Source organism: Malaya genurostris, chromosome 3 (genome assembly GCF_030247185.1).
Source record: "Malaya genurostris strain Urasoe2022 chromosome 3, Malgen_1.1, whole genome shotgun sequence".
NCBI classification, from domain to species: Eukaryota; Metazoa; Arthropoda; class Insecta; order Diptera; family Culicidae; genus Malaya; species Malaya genurostris.
In genome coordinates, this window is record NC_080572.1 from 102802766 (window position 1) to 102826802 (window position 24037).

At 34.2% G+C, this 24037-nt stretch overlaps 1 protein-coding gene across 1 annotated transcript; it reads right to left on the reverse strand.

The window, feature by feature from the left end:
• Positions 1-593: 593 nt before the first annotated feature.
• Positions 594-23342, reverse strand: LOC131438286 (neuropeptide Y receptor type 2-like). Its single transcript, XM_058608178.1, has 8 exons — positions 23206-23342; positions 13801-13907; positions 11318-11621; positions 10756-11255; positions 10538-10702; positions 10345-10469; positions 1135-4655; positions 594-1068 (listed from the first exon to the last, which is right to left on the reverse strand). The coding sequence occupies exons 2-7, from the start codon at positions 13885-13887 to the stop codon at positions 4520-4522; spliced, it is 1317 nt and encodes a 438-aa protein (XP_058464161.1). The 5' UTR covers positions 13888-13907; positions 23206-23342; the 3' UTR covers positions 594-1068; positions 1135-4519.
• Between the last annotated feature and the right edge of the window lie 695 nt (positions 23343-24037).

Sequence of the window (24037 nt, forward strand, 5' to 3'; positions counted from 1 at the left end):
ATTAAACAAACTTTGCTGGAATGAACTAGATTAGCAAATCAATAAGTCAGAAACCAAACAATAGTGTAAAATGCTGATATAAACCTTTCAAAAAGGATATCTAATTAAATCAAACGTAGTATTAAATTCTAACTATACTAAGGCCCTGATACTCGAAATCAAAAATTCATACTTGATTTATTATACGGAAGTGAACTCGTTAATTTTCACATATCTAAGAACAAATATCATCTCATATTGAAACTCATTCCTATCCGATATCCAACGCCATATTCATGTATGATTATGACGCAATTCAAAATCTTAGGAAAACAATTGTTGAAAATCGCAAAAGCAGTTTTCTCCGCTGTCGTTAAGAGGAAGTCAGGAAGGAAGTATCATTTAATTCATCTTTCTAAATAAAAATGATTTATTTTTTTTCGAATATTCATCTAGCGACAAGGAAGAATTTTTGCGTTTTTCAACAATGGCTGTTTTCCTAAGATTGTAAATAGACCCTAAACATGCATCATGCATTTAAGTGTAAAGCTTCAAGATTGGATTTCCAGAGTTACCTATAGTTGCAGCAGATTATCTGCGATTATTTTCACCGCACTACTCGATACTCGTTTCGCTTACATCGAAACTGTTGAACTGGAATTGCCTGCCCGATGAAGATTAACAACAACCCCTACTAGTCGACTATGCATTTAACTAATCGATAAACTCCAGAGCAAACACAAGATAAGCGTTTTTATTCATCAGAACAAGGAACAAAAATAAACAACAGTTACACACCATGCACACCAAATGATTTCCATTTCATCCATTCATTAATAACAACGACCCAAGTGATTTATTTCCGAACTTTATCTTTGTGCATTCGGTTATACAACATTTATTATTACGTGGTTCAATATATCTTTGTGATCTATGACCCCAATAAAAATCTGATAAACTGAGATAAGCTAGCTAAAATATATTTCCTTCAACCAACACCAAATTATACCCAATACCTAATAATTTTTGGTCACTAGTTTGAGGTACGTTGTGTTAAGTTCTTGTTTGGAAGAAGTTCCCCATTTGTGTCTGAAATTATAGAACATAGAAAAATCTTTAATACTCGAGCTAAAATGATCACCAAATAATAATCACCAAAAAGTCCAATATTTGTGGAAGACTCAGGCATGTAGTCCGGGTGAGATGTCGCAGCATTTTAAAAATCAATATTTCTTCAAAACTTAACCTATTGTTATTAAAAAATTAAGGATCCTACGACATATGGAAAAAAAATTTTGCGTTTGAATAATAAAATTTGTTTCTGATAATTATATTTTAATAGAAAAAAAAACCGGGCGAGATGCCACACATCAGGTGAGAAAAAAGACTTTTAACATTTTTTATGTTATTCAATGAATGTTCGATATTTTTATACAAAAAGATTATCATTCATTGTTGTGCTTCAACTCATAAGCAAACAAGTTAAGCAAATAAAATAAAATTTTCCAAGTACATGGTCAATGAGACTGATCATGAATTATTTTTTTAACTATTAGTTTTTATAATTATTTTTTCATTTTAGTAACAATATCTTATTGTAGAGCGTTACGGAATCTATACCGATTATAGGGGATAGACGCCACACCACCTTATTTTTTAACCCGAAACATAAATTCTCACGAACATAATCAACAAACTTTCTTGAAGCTTCACATAATGCAATAAAAGCGTGGATTCCTAAGAATTAACACAAAACTGGTAAAAATAACTATATTCCAAAACAGCGCTAAAAATTTTATGGTCTCCGAAGCTTGCCCTTCATAAATTTTGACGTGAGTATGTCTTAGTTTACTATGGGACACCTTTTCAAAATTCACCTTGTGGAAGAATGGGTAGAACTTAATCGTAAATATCTCGAGTTGTACTAAAAACAACATAATTTTTTCTTCATGCCATCAGAAATATAATCAGTAATCTATGATTAAATATTCAACAGTGTTAGTAACTCAAAAATTTTGATTCTCGAGCTTTTTGGAAACAATGAGGAAAGTTCATGACGCTTGCTTGCGTTTCTCGCACCCGAGACAAACGGTTTTATCAGAGAGTCTCAGTCCCGATGTTCAACTGGACGAGTACAAAAAGGTAAACTATGGTCACTTCTTCTTGTGCTTTACACAGAATTGGACGTTGTGGTGAGGACTTTCGACCTACAGCAGCCAAATAAGGCCTTCTGCGTAGTGCAAAGCATCAAACGCTCAGGTCCGGCTCTCATGTGCTTTTTAGACTTTATGGCGAGCAGTTGCGTTCTCTTTTTTCACGCGGATTTTAATGCGGTTTTCGCAGCTTTTTTACGCGGATTTCCGAAATGCATGAAACGTCGAAATCTAGTGTTATCCCGAAATTGTTTTTTAATCTACTCTTTGACAATTTTTTTTAGATTACACCAAATCTTGACGTTTCATGCATTTCTATGACATTTGGCATCAAAAAAATAATTTTCGATTTCGGAAATCTCAAATTCTCTTCTTAGACCTAAAAATTGATGAGATTACATCAGAACTGGACGTTTCATGCATTTCTAAGACATATGGCATCAAAAACAAATTCTTTAGTTTAACGGGTTTTTTTCTATGCGGATTTCTGAAGTTACGCGGTCCCAAAGTCCCGAAGTCGACGTTTCATAGATTTTTAAGATATTTGACATCAACAAAATTTCCTTAGTTTTGTGATTTTTTTACTCGGATTTCCGAAGTTCCGCGGTTTTATTTTACGCGGATTTTCGAGCAAAACAAACGTCACAGAAATTTCAAGTCTGTAAATTTTGACGAAAGTAAGCATAAAATCCGATTTTCAAAAGTCTGCAAAAAAAAAGTCTGCAACAAACAATGTCTGTAGCACTATATAAGAAATAAGATTTGCAAACAAATTTTCAGACCCGGCATCTCTGGTTCACAGAGTCACGGATTTGCAGATTGAAATGTAAACAATAATACACACTAATCATCATAAATGGGTACTATTTACATATGAATCGATCGTGCAAATTTCTATCGGGAGAGTTACATATCTGGTCTTACAAGCCAGTTGTCGTATGTTCGATCCCCGACCTGGAAGGATTCTTAGTAGAGATGGGCAAAACAGTTCATTTCAAAGAACCGTTCAGTGATGCAAAGTTCTATTGAAGGAACTAGTTCTCCAGAGCCGTTCGTTCGTTCTTTTCATAGATGGTTTGTTTGTGCAAAGAGAAAACGAGAACTTAGTTTCGTTAGGTTAAGCGAGCAAAAAAGGTCCCACGACTTTGAACTGAGGAACTATCGTTCTCGAAAACAGAACTATTGCTCACTAGTTCTTTCACGAGAACTAGTAGTTTTGAACCGTTCGCGAACGAATTGCCCATCTCTAATTCTTAGTGTCAGTAGGATCCGTAGTACTAGCCAGTGCGGTAAAATTTCATTTTCAATCGAATAATATAAGATGAAAATGAAATTTATGGCCGCTGACCGTCAGCATATCCCTACTAATTCACTTGACTTTTGCTGCCATTTTCAAGTGAAGCTCCAGGAATTCATCGTCAGTTGAATAATCGTACCTAGTCATTTGAAGTTTTGCTTGCTCAGTTTCGAGTGCCAAGTAGTGTAGCTGCTTCATTGCCTTCGCTCTTGGTAGTAAACAATTTCGAACGAATAGAATTATAAATGGATAAAAGTACTAAAAATGAAAACTGAAGGAGGAAACAATTAATTTATGTGTATTCTGTGATTGATATTTCAGCTATCTGGTTTGACTTTCATCTATTATCTTGAACCAATTTCAATGTTTACATGAACCTCATTTGAAGGCCGCTCTCACACTATTGAAAGAGATATTTTTTTGTTACTTCAAGAGATCAACTGACGGTGGGTAAACTGAGCCTCGATTGAAGAGAAACGAGTGATGAACTGAATGCTGCCCGTTCGGGCCGTCAGCAAACATTGTGTGTGTCAGGAAGTGAAGTGTACTGCATTAGAGAGATCGTCAATGTGTTCCACATTCAGTTTCAATTGAATTGAATGAAGTTTTACTGCACTGGTACTAGCCATGCAATGATTATGTACACTATGAATCGGCTGCGAAATCTGTTGAAACAGGAAGGCCGAATTCCACAAAAGGAATGTAATGCAAGGACTTTCCTTTAGAGTTGCATGTCAAAGCGCGACTGACTAGGAGTGTAACTTCATTTACCAATTAAAACAATTTGGTTGATCGGCCGAAACTTAGTATTTCAGTCACCTTCAAGCAAACTTATGAAGCAAATGCTATGAATCTAGAGCGGAATCTTTGAATATTGTATTATATGCACGAGCCGTTCTGAATGCTTGAGAGAATTGCTCAACAAATTTTATGTTGACATTATCATTTATAATGCTAATGGTTTTGTTGCTCGAGACATCCAAAATGGTGAACGTTTTCCTCAATCAATCAGCAAAATCTGACTTCGTAGATAAATACTTGAAAACAAACACATTATTGTTCGGACAATGTTCTGATCCTTCTAGATCGACTAATTGTTTTGTGCCACCCCGGAAGATTTTGTGTCAACTGCTTCCATTCGCTGGTCTTTTTCATCCTGTGGTGCAAGACTTCGATGTTTATCCTTGTGACGAATGGTAGAATTCAACCAATTTGCTACGATGTACCTGAAATATAAAAGAAAAATGGAGTTTTTTTTAATATATAACTATTTATTGGAATATGAGTTAAAATTAAATTATTAAGATTTAAATTGGGTGTTCAGCTACAAGTGGTGACTTTTTAGCTCTATTATATATATATATATATATATATATATATATATATATATATATATATATATATATATATATATATATATATATATATATATATATATATATATATATATATATATATATATGATTTGGTTGATATCATCATTTGCTTCCGCAATTCTGAGATTTTTGTGTAGGGAAAATTCTAAACCTACTTGTATCTACTAACTTACTAACTAATACAGAGAGCGAATCGATTCAATTGAAGAATGCATCGATTTTTGTCGGAATTTGCTTATAATATTATGTGACATTACATCTAATGGTTCTATATTTGTGAGTCTGTGTAACTCATTTGTACTACACCAGGGAGGACGCTTCAAAATCATTTTCAGAATATTTCAAATTAATTAATTGCGTTTTTGCTGCATTTGGTTTAATTTTCCATTTTGACAGATAATCACCGAAAATATTTAGACTTCTTTGTAGGCGACTGCAGATCACTCTTAGATTTCTACCTGTGGCTAACAGACTTGTGTCGTCACAGAATAGCGATTTCTGACAACCAACGGGTAGATTTGGAAGATCAGAAGTGAAAATATTATACAAGATTGGAGCTACGCTCGAACCCTGCGGAACACCGGCTCGTACGGGTAGCAATTCAGATTTACAATTCTGATAGCTAACCTGAAGAGTACGATCAATTAAATAATTTTGAATCATTTTGATCAAATAAATAGGAAACTGGAAATCAGACATTTTTGCTATTAAACCTTTGTGCCAAACACTGTCGAATGCTTTTTCTATGTCTTGAAGAGCAACTCCAGTGGATAACCCAGAAGATTTTTTTGCTTTTATCATGTTCGTTACTCTGACAAGTTAATGAGTAGTTGAATGTTCATGACGAAATCCAAACTGCTCTGGTAAAAAAAATTGAATTCTCATTTATATGAGACATCATTCTCAACAAGGTAATTTTTTCAAAAAGTTTACTGATAGAAGAAAGTAAACTAATTGGTCGATAACTTGATGTTTCTGCTGGGTTTTTATCAGGTTTGAAGATAGGAATTACCTTAGCGTTTTTCCATCTTTTTGGGAAGTAAGCTAATGAAAAACACTTGTTGAAAATTTTAACCAAGAGTCTCAAGGCAACATCGGGAAGATTTTTAATAAGAATATTAAAGATTCCATCATTATCAGGAGCTTTCATGTTTTTAAGTTTCCTAATAATTGACTTAATTTCATCAAAATTCGTCTCAAGAATGTCATCTTTTAATAACACTTGAGTTAAAATATGATCATATTTCAGTGAGACTTCATTTTCAATAGGACTCACAACGTTCAAATTAAAATTGTGGACACTCTCGAACTGCTGAGCAAGTTTTTGAGCTTCTTCGCCATTTGTAAGAAGTATTTGATTTCCTTCCTTGATAGCAGGAATTGGTTTCTGAAGTTTCTTAAGAACCTTAGAAAATTTCCAGAAAGGTTTAGAATAACGTTTAATTTGTTCAACTTTTTTAGCGAAATTTACATTTCGCAAAAGAGTAAATCTATGTTTAATTTCTTTTTGTAAATCCTTAACTATGTTTTAGCAGGATCACGAGAACGTTGATATTGTCTTCGATAAACATTCTTCAACCGAATGAGCAGTTGAAGATTGTCATCGATGGTAGGAGAATTTAATTTAGTTTGAGCTTTGGGAAGAAAAATGGAGTTCAATGGAGAAATGCAAAAATCATGAAATTGCTGGCTTGACTTTCAAAATCGGTGCTAGACGATAAGTGCTAAAACTCCATTTTCAAAAGTGTTTTTTTAATAACTGGCCATATAAAAAGAAATGGATTCTCCAACCGTCATTCAGGTGTGCAGAGAACGAGAAAATTCAGCGAAATTGTGCTTAAAACTATTTCAATAAGTAGATCTCATTAGATAACGGTCAAACTATTTGTTCATATTATTCATTATTTTCTATTATACAGCAAGAATAATTCAAATTTTAAAAATTAAAAAAGTTTAGAATTCAGTTTCGAACACTTCTTTTACACAATACTACTACATTTGAATGTTATTTAGCTTTTGAGAAAATGAGTTGACTCCATTTTAAAGATTTTGACGACTATTTCTGAAATTTCTTGAAACAAAAACTAGATACCGGTATAGTAAAATTTGGATCATTAAACCTATCTGACCTACAAAACGAAACAGTTTTAAGCCCAATTCAAAAAGAATCTTTAAAATTTTCTGCACTGATTTACTGACAGTATATGTTATAGTATAACAATACGATATAACTAAATACAGTTTGTGTGGCCATAAACAAACATGATTTACAAATTGGAACAGTTTCGAGCATAACTTAGAAGATATTTTACGACAGTTTGAAGTTTTGAAAGCATCACTTTGTTTAGGATAAATTTATAAGTGAACTTGAAAAATTCGGTTCTCATCACATTGCTACTGTAAAAAAACTCTTGAAATCGATTTTTTAATCCAAGCACTCTATTTCCGGAACCGGTACTTGGATCTGAATAAAAATCGTGATATTCTTATGGTATCTCTCAGTTGAATTTTAGATTGCAAAAATAGGTCAAGTTATCTTCGAAAAAAAAGATACTGACATTTTTTTCATTATTATGGTGTTTAGCACGCTGCAGTTTAGGAATCGAAAGTCGGATCCAAATGATATTTTAGAATTTTGAATGAGATCGCCAGATTTTTCATTTCAAGTTTGTTCAAATCTCTTCAGCCGCATCCGAGAAAATTGTGTGACATTATTTTCAATTTTTTCGTGCATATTTTTTAACTTCATAAAACTATAAGACCTTTCATTTGAATCTAAGTTTGTGAAAATCATTTCAACCATCTCCAAGATAATTAAGTGACAATATTTGTCACACACAGACATTTGCTCAGTTTGCCGAGCTGAATGATATGGTACATGACATTCGGCCTTACGGACCTCGGTTGTAAAGTCGGCTTCACAGTGCACTATGGTCCGAAACGGGAAATTAGCGTGATAAAAATATTTTCACTATTAAATATTAGTTTTTTATAGTTGATGTCTTCACAAAAGTTGTTTGTAATCAAATGGCGCTCCTTTTGATAAAAAAAGTTACTAGGGTGGTCCTGACTTTTGTGACTAATAGTGAAAATATTTTTGTCACGCTAATTTCCTGTATCGGATCACTGTGCAGTGATTGCATAGCATTTCTATATAAGAAAGGCAAAAAGATCAGAAACTCTATATATATGGCACTCACTTCAATTTTTCAAAAATAGCTGAACCAATTTTCACAAACTTAAACTCGAATAAAAGGTCATATGGTCTAATAGGTTTCTATGCTTTGTCTGAATCCGACTACCGTCGTTCCGGAATTATAAGGTGAAAAGTGTTAAAATATCAAACTGTAAGTATGTCTTATTAGTTAACGGTCATTTCGATTTCTCTAGAATAGTTTACCCAGGTTTCGCACAATTAATATCGGAACAAAGGTTTTAAGATCCCATAGGTTGCTATGACATTCTAGACGAATCCGACATCCGGTACTGCAAATATCGGATGAAGAGTTTTTAAAATGACAAGTCTTCATTTAAAATGACAATGCAAAATACGTATAAAATCGTTTAAACTGATATCCATAAAAATTTACGAGGTTCTTTATATACCGGATATAGTAGGAAAAAAATCATAAATGAGATTTGCATTAACTTCTTACTAATAATGATATAGGAATTATAACTGAACTAGGTGGATAATAACAGGGTTTACCTCATTGATGCTATAAGCAAAAACCTGTTTTATTCCACCTAGTGGTGTAATGATGCCTTTCTCATATTACTTATAACATTAAAAATATTACTGTGGAATTCGCGAAAACAACTGTTCATTGAATAGAAATAGGAAAGTTTGTTCGGACTTAATCTAACAAACTCTACAAATCCTGTGAAACCCTGTAGTTCCGGAACCGGAAATAGTAACCACAAATAAATTAGGAATTCCGTATGAAACTGTAAGACTTTTCCTTGAAACCTATAAGTTTGTGAAACTCGATTTGGCCATTTTGAGGGAAAGTGAGTGAGACCCTTTTGCAGTTTTTAATCATTATTTTCAATTCTTCCGAAACCGGATTTAGATGATGATAAAATAGCTACAATTTTTATCAATCTCAGCGCCGTCTTTTACCAATATTACACACTAGTAGCAGACATCCGTAACCGTTTCGATTTCTTCATAGCGTGTACGAAATAGAACAAAGCACGCATCGTTTGTTTTGTGTTTTCTCTTTCTGTGGTGGTATAAATGTTATTGTCATTCTATATGGCGATTTGAAAACTTTGACACTCATCGCCCTGTAACTGCGGAACCGGAAGTCGGATCCGGATGAAATTTCACAGTAGCTTTAAAGATAATATGAGCTTTAATTCAAATCAAGATATGTGAAAATCGGTTCAAGCATCGCTGAGAAATCGAAGTGCGTTCTATTTTTTTAAAGTTTTTCTGCGTCACTTTCGGTGCTTCCGAAACAGGAAAAGGGAGGACCAGTAGTGCCGAATTAAGTTTTGATGCCCACAAACTAACAAGCTCTGCAAACTAGAATTTATCAGACAGTTTCATGGGATTTGTACCTGTTTTGATTTATTTTTTATTTTTTCACGAACGATTGTCAAAAACAGGTACAAATCCTATAAAACTGTCTGATAAATTCTAGTTTGCAGAGCTTGTTAGTTTGTGGACATGAAAACTTAATTCGGCACTACTGGTCCTCCCTTTTCCTGTTTCGGAAGCACCGAAAGTGGTGCAGAAAAACTTTAAAAATTGAACGCACTTCGATTTCTCAGTGATGCTTGAACTGATTGAACGATTGAACGCCAATAAATTTATTTGAAAAAATATGAAATTTTCGCATCCGGTAGTGCAGTTATACCGTGCCGGTGGTGTAATGATGTGAATAATAATAATAAAAATCCTACTATATGTTTTATGCTACTGATTCATGCTTTTTAGCTGGACTTACATATGCAGAAGTAACCGAAACGCAGATTCGCTTCGTTTGTAAGATTTCGTTTAATTGATTTAATCGAAATAGAGCATGAGATAGTAAGTCTAGGTTTAACTAGGTTCAAAACTGTTCCAATTTTTAGGTCATATTTGTTACTGGCAAACAAACCAACTTGGGCTATACCGGTCGGAAGAATTGGAATTAACGATTAAAACCTGCAAAAGGATCTCACTCACTTTCCTTCAAGATGGTCAAATCGATTTTCACGAACTTATAGGTTCAAAGAAAAATTCTGCCAAACGGAATTTCTAAATTTGTTTTGGATACTACTTCCGTTTCCGGAACTGCAGGGTAAACAGGATTTGTAGAGTTTGTTAGATTAAGTCCGAACAAACTTTCCTATTTCTATTCAATGAACAGTTGTTTGTGCGAATTCCACAGTAATATTTTTGATGTTATGAGTAATATGAGAAAGGCATCATTACACCACTAGGTGGAATAAAACAGGGTTTTCTTAGTAGAAAGATCCCAAGAACTTCTTTTCAGTAAGCTAATCGTTGTATTGAAGATGTTGGTTCAAAATAGTGTTATAAATTTACCTATTTTTCCCGCTCCAATGGCGCTGTGACTGTTTTTCTAATTTACCTCCTTCATATGGACCACGTGGCCAGAAAGTTTTACGAGTAATCGCTTGTTGACTTTTGTTCTCGGGCTCATTGGACAACTGGTATAGAAAAACACAGTTTTAGTGTATTTGGGAAAATAATTAATCAAATAAGTTATCTCAAAAACCTTCTCTTTGTCGATTTTCCAAAGTATCCCAAGAATTTTTGAACTTTTGTAAGCTTTGCGAAAAGTTCTATTGGTCATACCATATATCACTGGATTCATTGCCGAGTACAAAAATATGAATGCCACTTTAGCTACCCACCAAAGCAAAATGAAATTCTCATTTACCTACGAATCGATATCAATTATTATGACATAAAATCAACCATTATACAACATACCTCGAATGTATTGAATTTATCAACGTTCCTGTAATAAACCATAATCAATACTGTAAACGGTATCCTCACCACCACGAACGCCATCAAGACTATGAACAGAGTTCTTGCTACTCGACTTTTGTATCGCACTACCATCGGATGTTCTCTGTTCATAGCTGCCCTCTCATACCGGTCCAGTTTACAAAAGATGGCACTGTAGGTCACCGCCATCACTCCTAATGGTATCCACACTAGCAACACAATGACGTAATTCCAAAACATGGGCATAATCTCGCTGTCCTCGGAACAGAACGTTTCGTGAAAGTTATTCCAATCGCGTTCCATAAAATTTCGATAAATCGCTAGTGGTAAAGCGGCCGTAAATCCCAAAAACCAACTGAGTCCTATGATGCACATTGTTCCGCTCTGTTTCATCCGCGCTTTCGCCGTAAGTACGATAGCTGCCAGTCGATCGTAACTTACTACGCATAGTGCCAGAATTGATGTTATCAGTAATCCACCTATCAGTATGCAAAAAAATAATTATATTCCAGATATTTTGGTATTTCGACCAATAACTTACCTTCAATGAACCCTTCCAGCTTACATCCAACAGGCCCAAGAACGTAGCTTTGGTGAATGTCATGTAGCAGAAATATCGGAGGACACAGAATCAATGTGACCAAATCAATGAGTGCCAGGTTCGCTATAAGTAAATGGGCTGGTGTTCTCAGGGCACGATTTGAAAAAATGATTTCCAACAGGGCAGCATTTCCCAGAATTCCAAACAAAACTATCGGAATTAGAATGGTTAGCTTAATAATAATGTCTTTGTCCGGAATATGATCCCAAATTTCAGCCGGGTAGGAGTACAGAGACGTGTTGAGCTGATGGTTAGAAAAAATCAATTAAGCTGTGACGAGCCTTCGGCTTATCCAAGGGTCACTATGAACCTACTGCCAGTATACTTTGAATGGAAGATACCGTAGTTTCTTCACATTACCCAATTGTTCTAAGTATATGAAGACTATTTAGGCTGTTAACGCCTCAATTACATTTTTCCGTTAAGAGCCCAACTGGAGAAAATTTACATTTGGCGCAACGATTAGTAATTCAGTAGCAGCTTAAAGGGTGGGTAGGGTCTAACACTTTTGAAAAATCATTTATTATTTTCTTTATATTTTCTTGTAGTAAAACATTTCAAGAATATTCTGTGAAATTTTCAAGTCTATCGGAACAGAACTCTGGAAGTTATGGGCCTTTACTTTTGCTTATCTCATACTGTAGAGAAGTAAGAGCTCGGCACCCAGGTCCAAGATTTCTGCTTCGTTTGACTTAAATACTTGACAAAACATTCTTGAAATGTTTGATTATAACAAATTATAAAGGAAAAAATATGACTTTTTGAAAATGTTAGGCCCTACTGGCTTCCTTGAGTAATAAATTGTTTCCATTGATTTTATAGACAAACAATTTTAAACGCGTTTTTCTCGAAAGCAGGTTTTGAAAGTCCGTGTCGAAACTACTGAATCAATTTTTTTCAAATTTTGCACACACTTTCTACATATAAAAAACCAGACCCCAACGTTTTCCTTTTCATTATTTGTCACTTTAGGGAGTTTTTACAGCTACAAAATGGCGGATTTTTTCGTTTTCACTTTGAACAACCACCAAAAATTCAAAAAATTAACCCGGCGCATTTAATTTAAGGCGCAGATTGCTTCCCAATAAACCTTATTCACTCGATTTGGCTCCTTCGGATTATTTTCTGTTCCCAAGCCTCAAAATCTCAAATATTTTGCAAGTACAGTAATTAGTGTAGCGCACTATTTGAGGACGAATTTATTCACCAAATAGTGGTTTTGGTGTCACTGCTAGCTTTTTGAGAAACTGTATGAGTTGTATCTGTTGATGAAGATGTAGTTTTTTCATGAAATCAGGTGTAGATGTGATTTCATTACAGTTCGCAATACTTACATAATTTTTTTAATAAAACTAGTAGGAACTTACATAACCACGAGATTTACATAGGACTACATTCGAGCTAGCTAAACAGCTGCAGATATATACTACTCAAACTTTTCCAACTGATATTTTGAATTTTACGAATAAGCTCTTAATTTTTTTTAAGATCCTGAAAATATTTTCAAGATATTTTGACCGCTTGAGGCTTTGAAGATCCGGAAAAGACTATTAATCATATCAATTATAATTTCGTAATACGATCAATATTATTTCTCCGATCTTTGACACTATTCCGTGCATTTTTCTAGAGTGAAAAGTAAATGCTGCTGTGAAAATTACCCTAAAAAAACTTGCACTCAATTCGAATTTATCCAATACTTAAGCTAGTTTTGAGAAAAGTTCTCTTTCAATATGGCTTAATTTTCAATTCCATTAGAAATGGAGTGCGAAAAGCTACATGCAGAATTTGGTTGTTGATTTTAGACTGATGCTAGAAAACGTACAAGAGGGAGTAGACTCGGTAAATTTGTATGTTTTGTGTATAAACGTAATATTGACAACAATTTTACAACCTTATCATGTTTTTTAGTTGTGCACTGAACGAAAATAACCAAACAGGGAAAAAGTTTTTTAAGAAATAAATCTGGAGAAATTTCGCAATGCTCTGGAAAAGTGGAACTGGCGGATGTATAGCGAAGAAAGGCGTAGTTTTACTTCAAAACGATTCTTCCATAAACAACTGTGTTCTGTAATAGGGGTAAAAATTAAGAAAATCGAAACTCGCACTCGGCACTATCAATAACAGTAATGAATAATAGTTTGTCTTCAGTAGACTCCCATACTAGCATATCAGACGATTCACATTTCATTTCTGATTTTTTGTGCTACGAAAAGCCGAAATCGTGGTATTATTGCACGAAATATTGATAATACACCACTATTTTAATATAATAAATTAATTAAATTTTTACTCGATGGGCATATATGCGGGGTACTACGAGTAGTAGTTATATGGGCAGTAGATATCAGATATATTCCCTCAAAGTGAATATTAGTAGTTCGTTGATCCACTGTTTTTTAAATAATAACTATAGACCTCACCGGTTTTGGAACAGCCCAGAAAAATCTGGGAGCAGGAATCCTCAATAAAGGAGCATTTTCCGATAGTAGATTGAATCCGGTTCTCATGTTTCAGGAAAAGCAGCGAGCTGAAATTGATATAAGCATTCGTTTACAAAATAGAAATAGGATAACATATATTATTATACCAGGCGTTAATTCTTATAAACTGAAACACTAAAAAAACGAAAAATTTTCAGTTATAGTAATACTGACTTGATGTCTGCTTAGCAGTTCATGTTGATAGCATAATAGTTCAACATAAACTGGTATGCTATGACGAGTAGAAAACGAAACGTAAAGAAAATAAATCCCGTATATGTACCCTATGCACAGAAAACTCTTAAATAAATGTTATTAATTTTTTCCAGTTCACGGCTCTATAATTTTTCAGGATCTTATTGTATTCGTAATACTGAGATGACAGTGATAAGTGCAGTGACGCTCCATCTACCGGTGTCACCTGAAAAGATGCCACCGAGAGATGAGGAAAAGTAGACTGAATGACTAGACTAGTCAATACATTTTTGAAGCATTTACTTAGAACTCTGCTAGGAAAATCAAGATAAAAAAATCATCAAATCGTATTCACCTTCGAAGATGATCGCTTGTGATCTTTCCCAATAAAGAGTACCACTGATCTGATCCTTTTACGATCAGCTGATCAGTGATCTTTGAATCACATTGATCAAAATCAATATTATTCTCCGTCACACAAAATCAACAGTGATTTTGAGCTACTATTACGTCCAAACCTCCATTTACGAACCTTATATATGATATATATATATATATATATATATATATATATATATATATATATATATATATATATATATATATATATATATATATATATATATATATATATATATATATATATATATATATATATATATATATATATATATATATATATGTATGCTCACTCATCTGCATATATGTGTATATATTTATACATATAAGTGATCGTTTTCACTTCACCAATATTTATAAGTATTAATTTGCACACATGCGTACGTATATTAATAAATATGGAAGTTTGGGTGCATTACTTATTCCTGTATGATCAAAACACTGGATGGTTGATTCGATCAAGTTTGAGCATTGACGAAGAAAATCCCATATGAGGAAGAACAGACATGAGTGCCGATTAATTTACGTCTAAAATCGTTTATCTCCCGATGAGGGGTGTGGAAATTAGTGATAACAGTAAATGGCACGTTTGAATTAGCGTCCTGCTATTTCTGTGTATGATATTCAAGCTGAATAAGGCAACATAAGTCAGCTGCATAACATGCTTTGTGATTGGACATGTTTTTCTTAGCATTATTATTGTTATTATTATTATTATTATCATTACTCACAGCATGTATGTTAATATAATTTGTTCTTATTGATGATATTACTCTACCACCACGGATAAAATTTCATTTCAAAACTTTTTTTCCTTTAAGAAATGGAAAAACTATGTTTTCTACTTAATACTATTTATTTACAAATATGTAAATTGCATTATATTTTTCTGTGACAAAATTTTACAAAAATTTCAGCTTTTCAAGCAGGTGTGTAAACTCACACATTTAAACGGTTAAAAATTAGTGTCATAAGACGTAAATTTAAACGATGTTTTTAGGCGTGCTGGTAATGGTGTACACACTTAGAAAAAAATACATCTTACTAAATGCACATAAAAAGAACGTCGCGATTTACTTAAATTCACAATTCAAAGCTTGTAAAGATAAGTCATATCATTACCTTCACAGTTAATTTAGCTGTAGCTTACATCGATACAGACGCAAAATTTATTTTTGCATGCTAGTAGATGTAATATTGTGTCATCACCGAAGAAATTACGACATGCTTGAATTTACGTCAAGCGCAATTTTCATGTTTATAAGAGTGTAAGATATCATCCATTAAATGAATTGGATTGAAATCCCGATCTTATAAAAATGAATATGTATTCTTTAAATTATAGCAAATAATAATTGAAGGAACGGATAAAGAATATTTTATTAAAGGAGTAAGTAAAATTTGTCAAAGTTTAATGAGCGCGTTCACGTGTTTCTTCAGTTTGATCCATTGCATACAAGAATGCATCATGAAAATATATTTTCAATCATTACACCATTGCACTAAAGCTACACTAATGGCTGATTCCAATTTTTAAACATTTCCTACAAAGCTTTTTTTAATAAACCAAAAATATTTAATCAGGGGTTTTGGAACCTCGCGGGAATTCAGTTTGTGGAAAGTGCACATGACTTGTTTCATATTTCTACGTTTCGTAAAATGAGTAGATTACACTGATGAGTGGAACTTTCTCTAAGAAAATGGTCGTGGAATTTTCACTAAGAAAATGGTCGAAAAAGCACTCTATATTTCGTTGTCTTATTTATACAATCTAAAAGGGCTACTTCGTAACTTTATATAACTTGATTAAGGCCTCCAAAAAAGTATATGCGACGACACGACCTGCCACTCGCTTTTAAAACTGTATCGTACATTCAACTACCCCTCAGTAACTCGTAATGTCAAAATGAGATCTTGGTAAATATGTTTGGAACTGGCAACCCAGATTGATAAACTGTTGATTTTAGAATAACGATTTCCTTGGTTACGTTTGTTTTTTTTTTAACAATTTTTATTCAGGCCAATTTGCGTATAGCTTTACGTGGCCGATTTACCCATGTTTTTGTTACATAAAATTATTTTTTTATTGTTGGATCTCGTTGTCACCCTTCTTCTAGGGGGAGAGGAGCTTCCATTTCCTTCTAGCGAAGATTGGAGGTCGTTTTGTCCGTTACTCGTATCATCCATTGCTATATCGTTGGAGTTGTGAGCGGTTTCCGTTTCCTTGTTTTCGTTGTTGATCGCCGTCTTGGGTTCATTTGCAGTTGCCGCAGATGCGCTTTGTACATTGATTGCAGTTGATAGTTGGTTAGATGGTGAAGGTGTTTTTGAAACAGGAGCACTGCATTCACTAGTTTCCGTTGTTGAGCGGTTGTCCTTGTTTTTGTTTGTTTTGTTTGTTTTCGCAGTTTCAGTGCAAGGTTTGCCGTAGTGTGCAGGTTGTTCACAAAACTGACATGTAACCAATTGATTTTCATACGTAATCAACGTTTTACACGGATGTATCCCGTCTTGACCACAAATGATGTAAGATGGAATTGCTTTACGTAGTTGCATACGTACCACTCGCACGCCATTCCGGATACCCGGGAAAAAATTCCGCCATACTTCCTTTTCGATGGAAAGAACTTCACCGTACTGCGACATACATTCCCGAACATACCCCTCGCTGGTCTGCGGGGGAAGGTCATGCACGCGTACTTCTATGGCATTGTCCACCATGTACACAGGGATTTTATATTTAACATTGTCATGATCAATACTGTGCACCCCGTTATTAACCGAAGCAAATGCAATTGCATCTTTTTCACGTTTAAACATAATGTACACACAGTTCGACGCCTTGTTGAATTGAATCTCACTAACATCATTAACGTTTAGATGCATTCGTTCCTTAAGCAAGATTTCAATTTCGGTTGCTGCAGGTCTAACTTTGCAGCGCTTGAAATCAATACAAATTGAATTTGGCCTTGTAGGCCAAGTTTCAGGCTTTGTTAAATCGTATTTGCCCATTTCGTACACTCTATTGTTCACTGCACTGTATTGTCTTTGTTTCTGTCGTCGCGACCGTAAGAAATTTTGGACTGCGTCGGATGCGATGCGAGCACGAACTGATGTTGGTTACGTTTGTTGTTCAATTAAAAATTGTGAATCGAACAAAACGAATCAATGAGTGTAAATGATGAAATACTCCACGGTTTTATCGTATGTCGCAAAGTAAGAAAACGAATGCAAATATCACATCTAACGATTTTTGTTAAAAAGGCTTCAACATCGTCTGCTTATGCGCCTATGCTCAAAAATTTAATGAAATGGACGGCCTTCCAAATAGGAAAAGCACCAAAGGAGATTAATTAGCTTGACGAATTCTACTCTTGAAAAAAAAATTATGGATGGATTTGGGAGGGGGGGGAGGTTTCCATCAATTCTGTTGAACAAGTAAGAGCGTCTCAATTCGTACCACTGGACAATTTCCATCGAATAATCGAAAACTCGGTTCGAATAAACAGAAAAGCAATGGAAATAAAAAAAATGTTAAAGCCACCCGAATTCAGCCATTGAAATCACGACACTCGAAATTGATACTATCGAATCGATCAGGCGCGTAGCCAGAGAAAATTTTCGGGGGGGGGGGTTTTAGAACATGGTGATAAATCAACACTTGTACAATTTATATCACAATGTTTCCCATGGGATATAATTTTTTGTTTCGGGGGGGGGGGTTTGAACCCCTAAAACCCCCCCCCCTGTATACGCGCCTGGAATCGATACAACGATACGATCCGACAAAATATTACTAAAAACTTGTGTCATAAAAATAGGACGCAAAATTAAAACGATTAACACTCCAAATACCAAGTCTCAAAAAAAGTTGGAACGCTAACTTTGAGCTGTCATAGCTCAGCTGTTTTTCAACGAATCTCAATAAATTTTACACCCACGAATTTTGTGAAGTTCGTAGATTGATTCGAAAACTTTGTAGCAGACGATTGGCAAAGGAAAACCAATGAAAATTTGATTTTTCCCGTTCCAAGTTTTTTTCACGCGCCTAATATGCCCTATCTGCTTTCCAATTTTCTTTCCTTTGGCATAAACGTCGCATAGAAAATATTGAATATTTCAACTTTACCGAGTCATAACTTTGTTGTTAGTCAACCGATCTTCAAAATTTGTTCACCATTGGAAAGGTACTACTTCCACAAATACAATGCACTGATAAAAACTAAAAATAGGGTTGTCTACCCAAAGTTATAATGAAAACTGTAGATAGATGACCTAAGAAACTTTTTACTTGAGACTTTTTACTATGATCGTAAATATCTCGAAATTCAAAGCGATGACCTATATATTTTTATACATCATTCGATTGCTAGTGATACCAGCTACAATTTTCGCTCAACTACCTTTCCTGCACAATCAAAAGAAAACATTAAACAATCGATGAATTTATAAATATATATGAATTTTTCAATTTTTTTCACATGTTTCGAGATATTTACGATCATAGTAAAAAGTCTCATCTTTTCTTAGGTCATCTATCTACAGTTTTCATTATAACTTTGGGTAGATAACCCTATTTTTCGGTTTTTTCAGTGCATTTTATTTCTGGAAGTATTACCTTTCCAATGGTGAACGAATTTTGAAGATCGGTTGACGAACAACAAAGTTATGACTCGGTAAAGTTGAAGTTCTCAATATCCGATTCGCGATGCAGGTGCCGCATGAATGCAGATAGGGCACGTTTTGAGCTCGAAAAAAAACTTGGAACGGGAAAAATCTGATTTTCATTAGTTTTTGCTAAAAGATTGCCAATAATTATATACTTAAAATAATCACAAAACTCGAGAGTGAAAAATTTATCGAAATTGGTCAAGTAACAACTGAGCTATGGTAGCTCAAAGTTACCGTTCCAACTTTTTTTGAGGCTTGGTGCTTCGCGTAACTTTTTTAGGCTTGGTATTAGGAGTGTTAAGACGACTTAGGCAGACCCTGTCAGCTTGAGGCGAAATCATTCTTGAGTTCAACAACGCCATCGCACGGCATTACATTCAACATATCATGTCTCCATTTCTTATCAGGAAACAATTAAATGGTAACTTCGTAAAATTTTCGAGTATATTGATAGTACAGTTCGCATTCATAGTTCATGTAGAGCTCCACAGCGAAATCTGGTAACACACAGTTAGATTTCGTACAAATTCCTGGAGACTCAGATTTAAAACCAAATTAACCAAAGCTTGTAGGTTTTTCCAAAGCATATATTGTTACCCACCGTCTGGTCAAACTGAAATTATAAATCTGTTAAGAAAAATATCGTAAATAATCTTTAAAACTTCCCAGGAGCAATCTAGCGATATTCGAATTCAGACGAACTTTCTCAATTTATTTGTTTATTTATATTTCTAGGGTACCTTGGTAACTATTTGTCGCAACCAGAACAGTGTTGCTTGAGAATTTTATTTTTATTATTAACAAGGGGTCACTATATTTATGGTAACTGACGGTAAATCGCTCACGGACACTTTTTAATCCGATTTTCCTTCAAAGTGCCTGGTCGTGTCGTCGGTATATGTCTGTGCCCTGTTGTTGAAATGAACTTTTATCATAGTAGGCTTTGCAGCTGGTTCATAAATATGTTTCTTTCAAAAGAATATTTTGCAACATCTATTGATCCTGACCAATAACTGATCTTATAGAGACTTGAGAATAACTTGAGGAATGATTTCTAAATGTATCAATATATTTTCTTCAAGAATGAGAGCATTTCATTGCATTACGACTGAAAAACGTGATTTTTCATGATTATGGTAGAAGTGATAAAAATTTTTTTATAAAAAGTTTTCGCCTTTCTCATATAGAAAGGCTATACAATCACTGCAAAAACCGTCTTTTGAACCGAAGCCCGAGGCCGAATGTCATATACCATTCGACTCAGTCACTCACTTTTCTCGGAGATGGTTGAACCGATTTTCACAAACTTAGATTCCAATGAAAGGTCTTATGGTCCAATACAAAGTTCCTGAAGATCCAATTTCCGATTCCGGAACTACAGGTTAATATGCACCACAAATGTGAAAAAATGTCACTCACTTTTCTCGGAGATGGCTAAACCGATTTTGAAAATTAAAATTCAACTGAAAGGTCTCTTGGTCCCTTACAAAGTTCCTGAATTTTATTTGGATCCTACTTCCGGTTCCGAAACTACAGGGTGATATGCACCAAAAATGTGATTCACAAACATAGATTCAAATGAAAGGTCTTATGGTCTCATACAAAGTACCTGAATTTCATTCGTATCCGGCTCCCGGTTCCGGAGTTACAGAGTGATAGGCACCAAAAATGTAAAAATAATGTAACTCACTTTTCTCGAAGATGGCTCAACCGATTTTCACAAACTTAGATTCAAATGAAAGGTTTCACGGTCTTATGGTCTCATACAAAGTACCTGAATTTTATTTGGATCCGACTCCCGGTTCCGGAATTACAGGGTAATATGCACCAAAAATGTGAAAATAATGTCACTCACTTTTCTCGGAGACTGCTAAACCGATTTTCATAAACTTAGATTCAAATGAAAGGTCTCAAAATACCAGAAAAATATTCCAATTTTCATTCGGCTTGAACCCCTGCTTCCGGAGGTAGGGTGTAAAAAGTTAGTGTCAGTTTCAAGAATTTTTGTTCTTAAGCACCCTTTTATATTTGCTAGTTAATTTCTCTATTTCGTAGACCATGAGAGTCTGTAACCAAATAAACCATTTATAATCCCATAAAAGATCTGCTGAATTTTATTCAAGTCCGACTACCGGTACATTTTTTTCCAAAATTCAAATCCTCACAGAGAATCGTAAAAAAATTGTAGGTCATATTAGTGTATGGGTGAATGAACCAAATGTCACTATGCCGATATCCAGCTTTTGGTTGCGGAAGTACCAACAATAGTAATCAAATATAATAGGGTAGCAAGTATTTTGGCTACTTCATATATTTTGGCTTACCTAACAAACTTTATGGATTTAATCGATGTTAAGTAACCCATGTTGCATCAATTTGAAACTAAACACATTCAATTATCTATTGCGGAAGGGTTTTTCGAAGATATTGCAACATTTGATGGATAGTTTTACAAAGTGGGCCAAAATAAAATCAATCCTAAAGTGGACCAAAATACCTTTGTTACTCTAAAAAGTTGCTCATTTCACTTTCTCACATATGATTGAATAGTTTTTCACTAACTTAAATTCAAATGTAGTATATCAATGTAGCAGTATTATGCAACAGAAATCTTCATAACTATTTTCTAAACTTTTTTAAATTGTGGTATTTCGGGGAATTTCTGCTGTAATATTCAGGAGAAAATGAAAATGAGAAAGGCATCATTTCACCACTAGGTGGAATAAAACAGGTTTTTTTTTTCATTTGCTTTACACATAATGACCCAGCAGACGTACGTCAGTAGAGTGACTGTTATGAAAAAACTCATATGTCAATTGCGTTTTATACTACTATCTACCCTATCTCTTCGCATTTAATTTCTTATTGTATTGCCAGGATAGCATGTAGCATTTGAGACCGTCCGTTTTGCATGCGTTTAATGTTATCTCTGTCTACTTCTGTGCTTTCCGGTTAGTAGACAATAAATCTAACGTCCTATTGAAAGAGAAATCAACTATCATAAATCACTCTCATCAACTGAATATTTAACAACTAATGTACAGCAAGATAAGTTTACCACAGTTAACCAATAATGAATGCAAAACCTCGATGAAAATAAGTTTACAAGTAACTGCAGCGATGACTCGATTGTGATTAGTGAACAAATTAGTCGTAGCCTTCATTATCAAAGAAAAAAAAGTATATCTAGTAATATACAGACATGTTAAAGCATAACGTTAACACGAGTATAGCTAACCATCTCAATTATTTATGTCGTATATTTATATTTCCATACTGCTTGTTCCCATGTTTGTTCACGTCAACATTAATTTACTTGTCATGCAAAGTTTGTTAATCTCATCTGTATGTAGCTGAAGCCTGAAACTCAGCTCAACCCAATGTTATATTTTATTTGTTTGTATATTTAGGACCTTTTATAACATTATAATTAAGGTCCGTCGCAAAAAGGAATATAATTGCAATTCATTTTCATTCATATGTTATCGTACAAGTTAACTTCTTTGAAAAAATTCATCACTTTCCTAGCTTTTTCCGAGTCGCCTGCGAGGACTTCTCTCATGTTAACCGGCATTCGTGATCGTTTTCATATTTCGCTGAGTGCCGATGTTATTTAACGTTTAGCTATTTTTCAAAATTTTCCTATTCCATATAAAAAAAATCAACACGCGACATTTGACATTATAAATGTATTTTTTTTTATAAAACACTAGTTAATTGGAGTTCCATGGAATTTTGTGAATCGAGTTGAATGTTTCACCGATTTACTAGAAAACACTAAAACTGTTGGTTAGTAATATAAAATTATCAAAGTTTTTCAACAACTTATAACTACTATAAACTAATAATATTAACAAAATGTCTATTTGTTGGCGAAAAATATATGAGCAGGAATATTTTTAATATCGATTATTTAAACCTTATAAGCAGAAATCAATTGTTATCATTAGATGCAATGATTGTGTAAACACATTCTCTTTGTGTTCCTTATTGCGCCATCAATATCCCGTCGTTTACCTCTGTATTATATGCGATAATTGAATGCAGAAACAATCAAACTGACATTAAACATCTATTTACCAATGATTGATAAGGGTTGCTTCCAGATTAACCGTTCGATTCACAGGTTTCACTATCTCGCGAACTGATTGATTCTGATTAGCTTTTGTCACAATGGATGTTATAACGCACCAGCTAACTCTTTCTTAGGCATTAATTGTGACTTCACCTCCGGAAAAGCAGCGGAGATACTGACGAATATTGGGATGCTGGATAAATTGATTTTGCAGATGAATCGTAGAAACTTGCTATCGAGTGAGAACATTTAATGTTTATGTATTTTTAGACCATCTCAGAGTAGCTACATCGTTTTTTTTTTTCGTTGATCTGTTTATTTTGTCTGCGCCGGAATCTGGTTCCTGTTTGTCTGCGAAGAATTATTCAACACGATGAAGTTTTCACTTTTTTATTGACTGTACGAAAGCATGCGAGACTATTCTAAATTGCAACACGACAATTGAAATCTCAATATTTCTACATTAGAAAAGAACCGACGGCAGCGAACATGAGTAGGCTTTCGAATACCACTCATCAAATTATGACTAAGAAATAAATTGACAAGATTTAGAAATTACGAGCTTCTTCGTGTTGTAGGAGGGTTCAGAAATTTATCTAAAGTAACCATCAGAGAGTTGATTATGAAAAATTTCACCATTCAAAGTACTTTGTAATTCTAATGTTCTACATTTACCTATTATGAAGAATTTCGTTTTACAGTCACAATAAGTGTAGTCATCAATTTCAACCTGCTTTTTGAGACTATCCACCCACTTCCTTATGAGCTGCTTTTTGTTCCCAATGCATTTCGCAGCAACTGCTTGCGCCAATTTGGATCCTTATTCATGCGAACATA

Coding starts and splice junctions, on each gene's coding strand:
- LOC131438286 (XM_058608178.1), bottom strand. CDS start 13,887: ATGAGAACCGGATTCAATCTACTATCGGAAAATGCTCCTTTATTGAGG. Junction 11,622..13,800: donor TCTGGGCTGTTCCAAAACCG/GTGAGGTCTATA, acceptor TCTAACCATCAG/CTCAACACGTCTCTGTACTC. Junction 4,656..10,344: donor CATTGGAGCGGGAAAAATAG/GTAAATTTATAA, acceptor TTTATATTTCAG/GTACATCGTAGCAAATTGGT.